The following is a 14980-nucleotide window of genomic DNA, read 5'->3' as shown; positions in this document are numbered from 1 at the left end:
TCTAGGATACATTGAAAACATCCTAGTCTTTGTCCTAATAGTCATGGGAAGCCATTGAAAGAGTTTCAAATAGAAGAGATACTTGATTGTACAGGAAGAATGTGAAGAGAAAAGGAGTAGGAAGGAGCGGGGCTGATCCTCAGGAGTGGGAAAAAGAGCCAAAATAAGACAGAAAGAATGGTCAGAGAAACCAGACTAGAAAAATGTCATAGAAACCAAGAGGCTAGAGTTTAAAGGACTAGGGAGTGGTCAGTGGTACTGAATAAAAGAAAGGTTAAAAAGAGTCTACTGACTTTAGCAATGAAAAGGCTATTGATGACCTTGAGTCAAGCAGTCTCACTACAGAGCACGACTCATGCTAGACTGCAGAGTTAGATTCACTCAGTTCACCAAGCAGAGTCCGCTATCTCTAGTAGTTTGACTCAAATAAGGTGGGCAGGAGCTGAAAGGGAACACAGTATTGAGAGACTTTTATTAACCTGAGACTTGAACATGTTTTATTATGCTGAAGAACCATTGGATAAATTGAAAATTCAAGAGTGTGAAAGGGGATATTTGGATTTAACTTTTACCTCTGATTCTACCATATACCAAAACAGTCTAAGTGATCAACACGTTTATGTAATTTATTTGGTCAAAATGGTTCCCTGTCAGACCCTTATAAATTGACCCTAAGTGAAGATTTTATGGTATTAAATGTGTCTGGAGGGCCATGTTAAGAATACATTTTTAAAAATTGTATGTATGGACAGTCTTGGTGCCTGTATTATGTAAGTGATTTTACACAAGGGTACAGTTAAACTGTTTGAGACTTTTTTATGGTTTAGAGACTTTATGTTCCTACAGATTTTTATTTCAATAATTATGTAAATTTTAGCAGTAAGATAATAAACATAGAGCATGACTTTTTTAGCCTCCCACCTTAAAAGCTTTAATTCCTCTAGCATGCCAATTTGTATACCTTTATTAATTTTACATGAATTTAGTACTTTCTAGAGGACCCAGAGCTTTCTCCTTTCCTCTGTAGTTTTTTAGTTTATGAGGCTTTTTTCCTTAAGCTTTAAGCCAATTCCCTTTTTTTCCCAAATTGCATCTTGGGTCTTTTAGACACTTTTGGACATGTACGGCATACAGTCCTTTAAGCTTAACTACTTGTTATTGTGGGGTTTTTGTTTCTTTGTTTTTCCTGTAACTTCATGGAGTAACCTGTAAGAGGTAACATAAAAGTTTTGCAACTGTACTTTTGCTTTTCATGGTGGTCTAGATCTGTTTATGAGCTAAGCTGTAGAGCCATGGCTGTTTTGCTCATTTGTACCAGTCATGGGATTAAAGCTTGGTAGGAGTGTTCGGTGACAGATCAGGCCAATTTGTTTAGATGGGGGAGGGATCTATTTGTTCCTCTGTCTTCTCTTCTACGCACTTTGTAACTAACAGTAATTATTCAAAACCATTTTAAATGGTCTAAATCCATGTACTTCTGAATATATTCTTCTAGAGTTTAAAAAAGCATTCTCCTTTACACTGTCAGTATAAGTTAATGTAACATTAGTAAAGGCTTCAAGATGTGATTAGCAGGAAAGCTTAAGAGCAAATATCATTATATCTACCAGATGTCTGTCAACATTTAATTGATGTAATGCTGGTGAGATAATTCATTTCCTCATTTCCTGAGGGAACTTTGCTCTGCTGATTAATTTAGAAGGTTCCAAGTTTACTATGTTGAATTCTGTTTTATAACCATGACAGAATTTTTAAAAATAGCATTGATTACTATTTCCATAAGAAAATTATCATGACTATTTTTAATGGTGGACCATTTTTAGGGTTGTACAGCTGTCACTACCTTAAGGTTTTTGAGGTAAATCTTGGCTTTGCGTTTGCCTTAAGGTGGCCATGAACTTCATTAAAAGAGGCTAGGCTTATCCTTTGCTTGGCTCACTGTCAAATCAGATGGGATCTGCCCTTATTTAGCTAAATTTGTTCTTATATAGCTTGTACTCTTTTGTCTAGTTCATTTCAAAAACCCAATTTCATGGAATGTAGGATAGATATATATACGTATGTATGCATGCATATTTTCATATATTTATTTCTGTAGACTCTAGATCAGGGTGGACAAACTATAGCCCACAGGCAGGCTGCCTGTTTTAGTACCTAAAGCTTTGTGGCACACAGCCAAATCCATTCATTTACATATTGTCCATGGCTGCTTTCAATCCACAATGACAGAGCTGAGTAGCTGCAACTAAGACTGTAAGGCTGCAAAGCTTAAAATATTTACTGTCTGGGCCTTTAAGAAAAAATTTGCCAACACCTGATCTAGATCCTAGGTTCTTAACCTACCCCTACCCTCTTTCCCTATCTGAAGAATCCAAAGATGGGTTTCACTGTGAAGTACCTGTAATTTTATGCCAAAGTAAATACACATGTATGCACCACATAAATTTTCCAGAAGAGAGTATCCTTCACTTTCATCAGATTCTAAAAGGAATACAAAACCCCATAATTATCACAACCATTGTTCTGAGAAGGGAAAATGTTAATTACCTGTATTAAACTAGAGCAATAGTTCTCAAACTTCTTAATTTTAGTACCCCTTTATGTTTTTTAAAATGATTGAGACCTCAAAGAGCTTTTGCTTATGTGGGTTACATTCATGGACATTTACCATATTAGAAATTATAGTTAAGAGAAAATTTTAAAATATTTATTAATTCATTTAAAAAGAATAATCCATTACATATTAACATGGCATTACATTGCATTTCTTGCAAATGTGTTTGTTGTCTGGCTTAATAAAAGATAGATTCCCAAATCTTTTGCATTGAGATGTCCTAGTCTGTTGTGACACCACAGTCATGTAGCTCAAACCTCTTCTGTACACTACTGAGAGGATGAGAGTGAGAAAGACAAATAATGGCTTAAGATTATTATGAAAGTAGTTTTGTCATAGTGGACCCTCTGAAAGGTCTCAAGACCCCCACAGGTCTCTAGACCACCTTTTTAGAGAGCTGTGTATTTGGACTGCATTATTTCTTCTTTGGTTGAATTTTTGTACATTGGTATTTTGGCATTGGCATGCATTGAGGGATGCTTTAAGAAAAAATTTTGTAAGCTTGTTCTGGTGTTCATTGTTAGTATTTTGGTGAGGCATCTGTTCAGTTAAAAAAGGGGAACAATACACATTGTCCCTTTAGTGAGGAACCGCAGGAGCCATTTCCTTCATGTTTCAGTGCCAGGAGAAGCTGTGCCACTTCTGAGCTACTGGTATGTTTAAAAATTTTATTAAAACAGATCTTCCTAACTAATTATGTTTTCTTCTTTGCTGTGGCAACTAAGAAACTCAAAGCTTAAATTCCAGTCCACGTTCAGCTCTTGTATATAGCATGCATGTCTGCGTACCAATCTTATTCCTGACTTTCTTATTTTCCTTTTCTTTTTCCTTCCTCTCAGTTTCTTCATCTACAACTTGTTATACATTTATATATTTCTGTAAAATATGAGTTATTTTACACGTTTCTATAAATTGTCTCAGATCTATTTTGAATATTGTTGAGTGAAAATCCATTAAAATAAGAGTTTTCCCTTTGTCATATTATTGTGTAAGACATTAGCATCTGGTAGATTTTAGAATCTGTTTTGATTTACAGAACTTAGTGAATCATTTTCTTTTTTAGTGTCGCTTTCGTCAAGTTACCCTAGTTAAGTGGAAATATAACCACCCAATATTTGGAAGTATTACAATGTTATTTGGTTCATTATGTACTATGTGTAGTACAGTTATTTGGCAGTTTTGTTATTTACTATGTACTCACAAGCTCTGCCGTATTTTTCCATTTTATTTAAGCTGTATACATGCAGACATTGTTCTTAGTATTGTTATTTTCATTTAGTCGTAACAGGCATTTTTTTTTTGTGCCTGATTCTGGGACTTTTTGTAAATTATTTTGAACACTATCCATAGTTATGTGTGGGTGAGTTTTTATCAAATGTGATTCTGCTGAGGACATCAGCAAAGGATGCTGATTTTAAACTGGGAAAAACTTAAAAACAGTAATACTTCTAAACTGTGAGGGATCTTCAATTTTTGTTCCAGCCTGAAATATATTGAAGCATCTCATTAAGTAAAGAGGACTCTGCATGTGGTCCTCTACAATAAAAATGTTGGATTTGTGTTACGTATGCTCTGCCTTAATTCATCAGTTGGCTAAATGTGTTTTTTAAAGAGAGCTATTTTACTGAGATTTTTAGGGAAAAAAAGTAACTGTTATACTTCATGCAAAGTGAATGGTATAGAGATCAAAATGTATTTCACGTAAAATTGATTCTTGTAATTTTTTAAAGAACAGACTTTGCATATTTGTTACTATATAGATGCTGTCGTTTCAATTTTCAGAAGACTGTGCAGTCTTTTTTAACTGATGAAGAACAAGGCTTTGTCTTCCTGTAATTCTGAAGTGAAGTTGAGTCACCCAACAAGAAAACTAAATCCAGTTAAAATATAGGCATTAGTAATAGAATGCTGAAACAAACCTCTGGATTAGCTTCATTGGCTTTCCTGCTTCTTTTGCATCCCAAAGCATAAGCTTAAATCGTCTCAGAAGGACAAGGTCCGCCAGTTTATGGCATTTACTCAGGCTGGTGAAAGAACTGCTATATACTGTTTAACGCAGAATGAGTGGAAACTAGAAGTGGCAACAGACAACTTCTTCCAAAACCCAGACTCATTCTACAAAGAATCCATGAAAAATTCAGTTGACAAGAAGAAACTAGAACAACTGTATAACAGGTACAAAGGTAAGAATGTTAAAAATGAAAAAACAAACCCAAAAGGAAACATTTTAAAAGTTGTAAACATTAAAAAAAAAAATTCTAGGTAGCAAAATGAATATTTCTAGAATTTCTGATGCCTTGTTCGAAAGATATCCAAGATGCTGCTCCTTTTCTCCCTGATAATTTGGTTGCAAACTTCAATATCTTCAATTTAAGTGAAATCATGACAGTTAGTTAGTATAGATTAGAGGTAGAATGAGAAGAGAGGATTCTAAAGGTTTACGCAAGAGAGTACTCTCATCCAACTTGTTCTGTGCAGTGAGTTTGATGTGTTGATCACTGGTTGGGAGGAAACAGTCATTGCATTGAGGCTGGGTGGTTGTACTTCTTACTGTGTTTTTTCCAAGCACTTCTGTTTAGGCTGAGATATTTGTTGGAAAGAAAAAATAACAAATCGTGAAAATAATTCTGAAATGAGGTTAAAACATCAGCCTTCTCTAAATAAATGTAATTGTGTTGTAGCATTTAAACAACTTCAGTTGTTGGTTAAAGGTTTGTAGAAAGCACTTAGCAAAGAAATATTTGTGTTGGAGATTGAGAGACAGTTTTTACTTTTATTGAAATCAGTACTTAGAGTTTCTCCATTAAAATGCAGTTATGCTGTTAAAATAAGTCTTCACTGATGAATATGTGCAGGTGCAAATCACTTAGGTTTTTAAATTTCATGGTGAATTGTCAAGTATCAACTTATTTTGATTTTTCTTTTTTGACTGTTTTTATGGCTAATCTTATACTTCCAAAAATTTTTCTAACTCATTTAAACAATTATTAGCCCAGATAGAATTTTGAATTCTTGCTTATTTGTTGTCTTTTTTTTACTTTTGAAAATGCCGTGAATGTATCCTAATTTGTCTGTCTGGATCAGAAAAATTGCATTCTTTTTTTTTTTAAAGTCTTGGTTCAGATGCATACTCTATGGTAAAAATCACAGCTTTGTATTTACTATAGTTCTCAAACAAATGCATTTCTTAAATTAAGCTTTATTATTCTTAAAAAAATTTACTAAGTTAATTGTTAAGCTAATTTTCTAAGTCAGATACTATACAGATTATTTAGCCTTTTCAAATATGTGCAGCTATCTTTGAAAAAATACTTTTGAGTGAAAATCAGTAATTTAATTTAAACTTCATCCTGTCATTTTAAAATTTTATTTATGCAATTCTTGTCATTTCAAGTGATACAAATATTGTTGACATTGGTTATTATGTTAATCTGTATTTATATATGTTACTCTATATTATGTTAATCCAGCACAAACATTGGTTATTGTGTTATTCTGTACAAATGGATGCATACTTCCAAAATTACTTTAAAATATTCAGTGCTATCATCTCTGAAATTTACCAGTACTGTTTTATTAGGTGTGAGAGCATTGTAGATCAATTTTTCAATTATCCTGAAGATATATATATATTAGGAACAGTATTGAATAGAAAGATAAGTGCTAATTTTTTGTACAAACTTTGCCCCATAAGCCCACAGCTGAATTTTTTTCTCTTCTGATACATAGGAGAATACAATTGAAAGAATGTTTGTGGTTCCATTCATTTAATTTATGTCATCAATTTTTTTCCGCTAACAACATAAATATAAATAAGGTAGTATATAGTACTTAAATGACCAAAATTCAATTTTGTATGAAAGAGAAGAAAATTTTATCATAGCTAATCTCTGTTTGGGCAAAGACGCTACAAATTTTCTATTCATACCCTCTAAATCAACAGAATTAACATAGGCTATACGTAATTCATCTGAAGTTACTAGACCTAGTTTGCTGAGGTCTTACTGGAATATGTTTGATAGATTTTTACTGTTTGATTTTTCTGATAGAGAAATGCTAAGTTCCTTAATTTTATGTCTAGATTAGAAATGGTGGGAGAAAGTCTGAATTTCTAAACTGTTAAATGTGTATGCATAAACTAAATGATTTTGAAAACTTGTACTCTGGCATTAAAAACTAGCAAATTAAATCACTTAAGAACAGTCATTCTTTTGCTTTGGTAGGGTTGTGATAAAACTTAAAATGTATCAATTCAGTACCATTTGTAGCAATTTGCCTTTGGCAGAATAAAATTCTATAAGCTTGAACTTTCGTTTTGCTTCATGCAAGTTAAATTAAGGATGAAGTTTTCTCAAAGCATTTTCAATGATTTTTTCCCTAACTCCAGAAATGTCTATTTTTAAAAAGGCTGTTTTCTGGATAGATTCTTTGTTGTCGCTTCCATTCTATGTATTTCTTTCATTTGGAGTAGAAAATTACAGTTCATTGATATATTAAAAACACTATGTAGTCAAGTTGTATGAATCTAACCATGTATTCTAGCAATACTTTTCAAAATGGTATGACCGTTTTTCTTCCTTAATTTTAACTGTAGACCCACAAGATGAAAATAAAATTGGAATTGATGGTATTCAACAGTTTTGTGATGATTTAAGCTTAGACCCTGCCAGTATCAGCGTTTTGGTCATAGCATGGAAATTCAGGGCAGCTACTCAGTGTGAGTTTAGCAGAAAGGAATTTGTTGATGGCATGACAGAGCTTGGGTAAGTAAATTGTTCTATGTTTGAAATTTCTCTCAGAAATTAAGATTATGTTTGTAACCTTTCTTCTACCTACAGAGATGTGATAAAACCTTCATTGATAATGTAAGGTGTTTTTCACTTGTCCAGTAAATCATAGAAGTAATTGAAAACATATAACACAACTATCTTTTAATCATTTGACTTATTGAACTGTTTCATGGGGTGGTATAAAAGCCAACTTCTTTGACTTATTGATATTTCTTATATTCTGGTATTTCAGTATTAACAGCTTAGAATAACTAACTTTAAGCAGATGAAGGTGTTCTAGTTTGCTAGCTGCTGGAATGCAATATACCCGAAACGGAATGGCTTTTAACAAGGGGAGTTTAATAAGTTGCTAGTTTACAGTTCTGAGGCCGAGAAAATGTCCCAATTAAAACAAGTCAATAGAAATGTCCAATCAAAGGCATCCAGGAAAAGATACCTTGGTTCAGGAACACCGAAGAAGTTCAGGGTTTCTCTCTCAAATGAGAAGGCACATGGTGAACACAGTCACAGTTTCTCTCTCAGCTGAAAGAGCACATGGTGAACATGGCGTCATCTGCTAGCTTTCTCTCCGGGCTTCCTGTTTCATGAAGCTCCCTGGGAGGCATTTTCCTTCTTCATCTCCAAAGTATTGGCTGATGGACTCTCTGCTTCTCTTGGCTATGTCATTCTTCTCTGCTCGCTCTGAATCTCTCATTCTTCAGAATGTTTCCTCTTTTATAGGACTTCAGAAACTAATCAAAACCCACCCAAATGGGTGGAGACATGTTGTCACCTAATCCAGTTTAACAACCACTCTTGATTAAATCACATCTCCAGGGAGATGATCTGATTACAGTTTCAAACATATAGTATTGAATAGAGATTATTCTGCCTTTATGAAATGGTATTTAGATTAAAACATGGCTTTTCTAGGGGACATACATCCTTTCAAACCATCACAGAAGGAAACTTTAAAACCTTAAGGTAAACATATTCTTAAAGCATCCTCTTAACAGCAACCAAGGGAAAAGGGAAAATACAGCGTTTGCTTTTTCTAAAAGCATTTGCTTTCATCTAAATAGACAATAAATGCTATATAATTTTCTTTATTTCTGGTAATATCACATTTTTAGTGGTCATATTAAACCAAACAACAGGAAATCATGATGATAATATAACATTTAGTGTTCCTTAGAACATTTCTTCATATCCCTTGCAGTTAGGAAAGCCTAAATGGATTATCAGTAATTTTAGAATGGAAAACATCTATTAATAATAAAGTATCCATTGCTAGTGTACTGTACTATCTCATTTATTAAAATCCTGCCAGTAGGAGAGTTTGGAAACAAGTGCATCTAATGGAAATGCTTATTAGCATTTCTTAGGCATTATCTAATGTGAATTTTTTAATTCCTATTATCCTTTTAAGTGCCGTATCTTATAAAACATTTTAAAGGTATTGGGTATAAGTTTTTCCAAAATGTATTAGATAATTTTATGCCCATTTATATGGAGTATATGGAATGTAATTAAAGGTTGCAAGTTTGTCATGGGATAATAATACTCTCCACATTTCACAGAGTAGTTAAAGATGAAAACATTTTGTAAATGTTAAAATGCTATACTCTAGGTGGGGCCAAAGTGAGACCAAGAGGCAGGAACTGATAGCCCCAGCAGCAGTCATGGCGTATCAAGGCCTTACAGTGCCTCTCATCATGATGAACATGTTCTGGGACTTTTTTGGCCTCTTTGTGCCTTGGTTCATCCCTAAAGGGCCTGACCAGGGAGTTGCTTCATCATGTTGGTAACCTGTTCAGGTTGCTGCTGTCTCTGTTGGCTGATTGCAATTCTGGCCCAACTTAACCCTCTCTTTGGACCACAATTGAAAAATGAAACCATCTGCTATCTCAAGCATCATTGGCCGTAAGAAAGAAGACACTTTCTACGGTGCTCAGGTCACTGAGGCATGAAGAGAATTCCTGTACATGGAAAATCACCTCCAACCCCAGACCACCTTCCTTGACTCACTGATTTGGGCATCAGCAGCCTTAAACATTCACATCACATTTGAGTATCTTATCTAAAATGCAATGTTTTTTCCCGTCAGCTTTTTTACACTTTGGTGAATTATGTACCTACTTAACCTTAATTGTGCTGACTCTACAAAATGTGTATATGGTCTTCTGAGGTGAAAGGTGCTATTCTTCTGAGAAGTACTGTACTCTCTTTTTGGAATCTGTGCATTTGAAGATGGCTCCTGTCTGCTCACTCCATGAGAATCAGTGAAGTGTTTAGGACCAGCCAGAAACTACTGCAAGGCAACTAAGACTCCAGTGGGGCAGTCCATTCAACAGCATGTTCAGAGGGAAGATCTGTCTCAAAATGATAGAATTACACTGCACTGTGTTTTCAGGTTGAATTTCTTATTTCTGCCATCTATTGGAATAAATTATTTTTCTGCTTTTTATGAAAAAAAATACTATACTAAAGCAAAGTATTGTTAATGCTTTACTATACTATAAGTTAGTGATAACCTCAGTGTTCTTAGGAATATAAAGGACTATTTGCTTTTCTTCTAAATAGGGCTAGGATTTTAAAACTTCTTTAACTTTTTTCTCTGCTCTACTTTTATTTTTTCCACACTTTCTCCTGGCTGTTAGCTTTTTCGACTGTGGCTTGAATACCTGCCTTTAGCAGTTAATCCTAAGTCCTTTCATTGAGGATTCTTAAGTAAACTCAGTAAAATTTCTGAGCTTAGTGTTTAGATATGGTGGACCAGATAATTTGAACCAATCATATTACAGAGAAAAACTAGGGAAATTGGGCACAAATTAAAGAAATCTTCTCAGAGGTGTTAGAGAGCTAACAAGGTAGTGAAGAGTTGTGAAACAGAGATCCAAAGAGTTGAGCCCAGCTTTTTGGATCTCTTTTCTGCTTTTCCTCTGAAGGCATTTGTCAATTCTTTTGATAACCTTTTTTTGGTAGGGCGACAAAAATTAGAGATCTGGGCAGGGAGACAAAATTGGAGACCCAGGCTTGCTAAGGGTAGAGGCCTGGCTAACTCCCCACACTTCAGTTTGGAATCAGAAGGCGTGCACTCCAGGAATAGGGTGAACTGGAAGTCCGCACAGAAACTTCTCCCAGCTCAAAGCATCTGGGTAGCCTAGAAAACATCAATCCCTGAAACTGGATGAAGGTGATTCAAAATTACAAGAGCTCTGTGGTGCCACGCAAAGAAAAAGTACTATTTGGAAAAAGATAATTACCCTGCATTATGCAAAACAAATTCTCAAACACAATGTGCAGCACAAAATCAGAAGTAAATAGTCATATGAGGAGATAGGATGATATAAACAAGAGCCAACAGAAAAAGCAAACCACAGAAATGGGCCCAGAGCACTCCAGGTAATAGAATCTAACAGTCTAAATAACTTGTTACTCTTTCAGGAGACAAGACTATGAAAAATTGCCGAAGAATTAGACATGATTTAAAAAAAAAGTTACATAGCAGAAATGTAGGAATAATGAAATTCAAATCTTGAAATATATGAACATAGTAGGAGGACTTATGTTACCTAATTTCAAGATTTACTCTAAAGCTACAACAATCAAGACAATATGGTGTTGGTTTAAGGATAAAGAGACTCATGGAACATAACAAATAATCTGGAAATACATTTACTCGTATTGTTTTGTTTTGATTTTTCTTACAAAGATGTTGAGGCGGTTTGATGGGGAAAGGAAATCAGTGCTGAAACAGCTGCATAAACATGGAAAAGCCTCAATCCCTACTTTATAGCTTACACAAAAATTAATTTGAGATGGATTCTAGGCCTATCCAAGAAATGTAAAGCTATAAAACTTTTAAACAAAATATAGGATAATATCAGTAAGGAAACTGAAAATTTGAATGATAATTAACCTAATAGGCATATTTAGAACACTATCTACAATGCTGAAGAATACATACTATTTTTAAAGATACATAGAACACTTATAAAATTGACCTTGCTGATTTTTCATGAGTTCATTCTATTAGTTATTAAGATGAGTGTGAAAATCCTCCACTGTGATTGTGGGTTTGTATCTGTCCATAGTTTTTAAGTGTTTGGGGACTATTAACTAAGTACATAAAAACATGAAGGGGCATTCCCTTCTTAGTGAAATAAACCTTTTACAATTCTGTAAAAGTTCTGCAATTACTTCCCTTATCTCTAGAATGGCTTTTTAAATTATTATTAGAGAACTTTTGGATTAATTGAAAAACCATGCATAAAATACAGAATTCCCGTATACCACCATATTATTAACACCTTGCATTGGTGTGGTACATTTGTTACTATTGATGAAATCACATTTTTATAATTGTACTATTAATTCAAGTCCATGGTTTAACTTAGTGTTCACTGTTAAGTGTAGTTCCATGGATTTTTCAATTTTTATTTTGTTACTATAAATACAATCTGACATTTCCACTTATAATCAGATTTGGATATATATTTTAGTGCTGTTAATTGCATTCACTGTGTTGTGCTACCATTACCACCATCCATTCCCAAACATTACATCATTGAAAGTAGGAACACTGTACATTTTGAACGTTTACTTTCCATTCTCTATTCCAACCCAATCCCCAGCCTGTGTTCTAGATTCTGACTCTATATGTTTTGCTTATTCTAGTTGTTTCAAATCAGTGAGATCATACAATATTTGTCCTTTTGTGTCTGGCTAATTTCATTCAACATGATGTCTCCAAGGTTCATCCATGTTGTCACAGGTATCAGAACTTCATTCCTTTTTTTTGCTTGGACAGACACCAAGAATCAAACCCAGGTCTGTGGCATGGCAGGCAAGAATTCTGCCTGCTGAGCAACCATCGCACCGCCCTCATTCCTTTTTTTTACATTATATTCCATTGTATGTATATACCACATTTTGTTCATTCACAGCTGGTAGACACTTGGATTGTTTTTTCTCTTTTGGCAATTGTGAATAATGCTGCTATGAATGTTAGTGCGCAGTATCTGTTTGAACTCTCAGTTCTTCTGTTTCTCAGCATCCTATCCAACACTTATGTTTCCTTTCTTTTTTTAATAGTACCCATTCTAGTGGGTGTGAAATGGTATCTCTTTGTGGTTTTGATTTGCAATTCCTTGATGGCTAATGATGTTGACCATCTTTTCTTGTGCTTTGTGGCCATTTGTGTATCTTCTTTGGAGAGTTATCTGTTCGAGTCTTTTGTCCATTTTAAATTAGGTTGTTTGTCTTTTTGTTGCGTTGTAGGATTTCTTTATTTATTTTGGATATAAACCTTTATTGAAAGTATGATTTCCAAATACTTTCTCTCATTGTATAGATTGTCATTTTACTTTCCTGATAAAGTCTTTTGAGGTACAAAAGTTTTTATTTTTTCTTTCATTGCTTGTGTTCTGGATATAAAATCTAAGAAACCATTGCTTAACACAAGGTCCTGAAGATGCTTTTCTATATTTTCTTCTAGAAGTTTGATAGTTCCAGCTCTTATATTTAGGTTCTTTGATCTATTTTTAGTTGATTTTTTAATAAGGAGTGAGGTAGGGGTCCTCCTTCTTACTTTTACAAATGGAGATCCAGTTTTCCCAGCACCGTTTGGTGATGAGAAAACTCTTTCCCAGTTGAGTGGTCTTTTGTCCCCTTGTTCAAAATCAGCTGGCCATAAATGTGAGGGTTGGTTTCTGAGCTCTCAGTTTAATTCCATTGATCTATTCAGGACTAGAATGGCTTTTGTCTTAAAGCTTATTTTGTCTAAAATTAATATAGCCACATTAGCTTTTTTTGGTTATTGTTTGCATAATATATCTGCTCTGTCCTTTTCAGACAGATTTCATAAAAAAATCTGTCTTTTTTATGTTTTAGTTGTATGTATTGTAAACCATGTACACAGTTGTTGAAATTTTTAAAAATCTACCTAATGTTTAGTAGATTGCAATAAATTTTAAAGGATTGAAATGATATAGTATGTTTTCTGACCACAATTCATTTAAGCTAGAAATATAATAAAAATATAATCAGAGAGTTAGAATATATTTGAATATTATATACTCTGAATAACATTTGTGTTGAGTCAGAAGTTACTATACAAATTGGAAAATGTTTTGAATTGAATGACAAAGAAACTGTTACAAATCAAAACTTTAAGATTCACTTTCTTAAGTGCATAAAAAGGAAAGCTGGAAATCAGTAAGCTAATCAATTATCTCAGGAAGGAGAAAAGAATAGCAAATTAAGCTCAGAGATATAGAGGGAAGGAATTAATTTTTTGAAGTAATAATTTACTGAAATATAAAAGAAGTAGTGAATACCCATAGCAAATTCTGAAATTGTTCTATAGTTACTTTTTGAAGTGTACTTTGAAAATCATTGCTTTTTCTTTTTCTTTGTATATATTATATTTAATAAATGTTTTTTAAAAGTAGTGACTAGAAAAGATCAATAAAGTCAAAAGTGTATTTGAAAAGACTTATAAAAGAAATAAGTAACAAATGCTCAATATAGAATGTAAGAGGGCTATCACTACAGATTCCACACACATAAAACATGAGTATATTATGAACAACTTTATGCCAGTAAATTTGGCCATCACAAATAATTTTAAAATACAATTTAACAAAACAGATACAAGAAAAAGTAGTAAGTCTTAATAGTTGTTAAAGAAATTGAGTCTTCTCAGAAAACTTCTTTCCAGATGGATTTACTGATAAATCCTCTAACTTTTTAATGAAAAAAAAAAAGCCAGCCAAATTTACACAAATTTTTCTAGAGAATAGAATAGCAAAGAAAGAAATACTTCCCAGTTTATTTTGAGGTCAGCACATTCTTGATGATAAAACTAGGAAAGGACATTTTGTGAATAGAAAATTATGGGCCACTCTCAATCATAAGATCAAAAGATTCATAAGATGGATATAGGATGTAAAACTCTAAAACAAATGTTAAGCAAACCAGATCCAGCCCCAAAACAAACATCCCTGCCTTGGCCATGCATTGAGACCCATAGGTAGGAGGAACCTATGGAAAGAAAGGAAAACCCAGTAACAAATCCATGTATATAGGTATATTTGATTTATGACAAAGGTAACACTTTAGAGAAATGGGGAAAGATTATCTTTTCAGTAAATGGTCCTGGAAAGATTGGCTAGTCATATGGAAAAAAAAAAAATCTATCTTGATTCCTACCTCACACCACATATACAAAGCAATTCCTTTCCAGGTAGATTCTAGATCTCACTATGAAAGGCAAAAGCAAAATCCTCTAGCAGATAATACAGGAGAATATCTTTATGACCTTGCAGTAGGGAATGTTTTAAAACATGTCTCAAACACACATGCACGTAATCCTTATAAAGGAAAAGATGAATAAAGTACACTGTACTAAATAATCGAGTAACACTATCGAGAAAGCAAAAAGGTGGTCATATCCTTAACATATGTTAAAAACATACAACTGACAAAGGGTTTAAACTCCTAATATGTAAAGATCCACATTTTAAAAAAAGTGTAATAAAAAAATGGGCACGAGATCTGAACATGCACTTCACAAAAGAGTACATCCAAATGG

General features: G+C 33.6%; 1 protein-coding gene and 1 pseudogene across 9 annotated transcripts in view; both read left to right on the top strand.

Annotated features, from left to right (window-relative positions):
* DCUN1D2 (defective in cullin neddylation 1 domain containing 2) overlaps window positions 1-14980 on the top strand; it is a 43243-nt gene that overhangs the window by 2724 nt on the left and 25539 nt on the right. For 3 of the 9 annotated variants that reach the window (XM_077158754.1, XM_077158751.1, XM_077158753.1), the window contains exons 2-3: window positions 4375-4797; window positions 7209-7377. In XM_077158754.1, the coding sequence (XP_077014869.1) occupies window positions 4623-4797; window positions 7209-7377 (344 nt within the window). In that variant the 5' untranslated portion in view covers window positions 4375-4622. Of the gene's footprint in view, window positions 1-3244; window positions 3268-4374; window positions 4798-7208; window positions 7378-14980 lie in introns of those variants that run through there. The other 6 variants (XM_077158750.1, XM_077158757.1, XM_077158752.1 and 3 more) reach the window with 4 other exon arrangements.
* LOC143681598 (V-type proton ATPase subunit e 1 pseudogene) lies at window positions 7390-13296 on the top strand (annotated as a pseudogene).

This window comes from Tamandua tetradactyla, chromosome 4, assembly GCF_023851605.1.
Source record: "Tamandua tetradactyla isolate mTamTet1 chromosome 4, mTamTet1.pri, whole genome shotgun sequence".
Lineage (NCBI taxonomy): Eukaryota > Metazoa > Chordata > Mammalia > Pilosa > Myrmecophagidae > Tamandua > Tamandua tetradactyla.
This window is presented reverse-complemented; position numbering and strand designations above follow the sequence as displayed.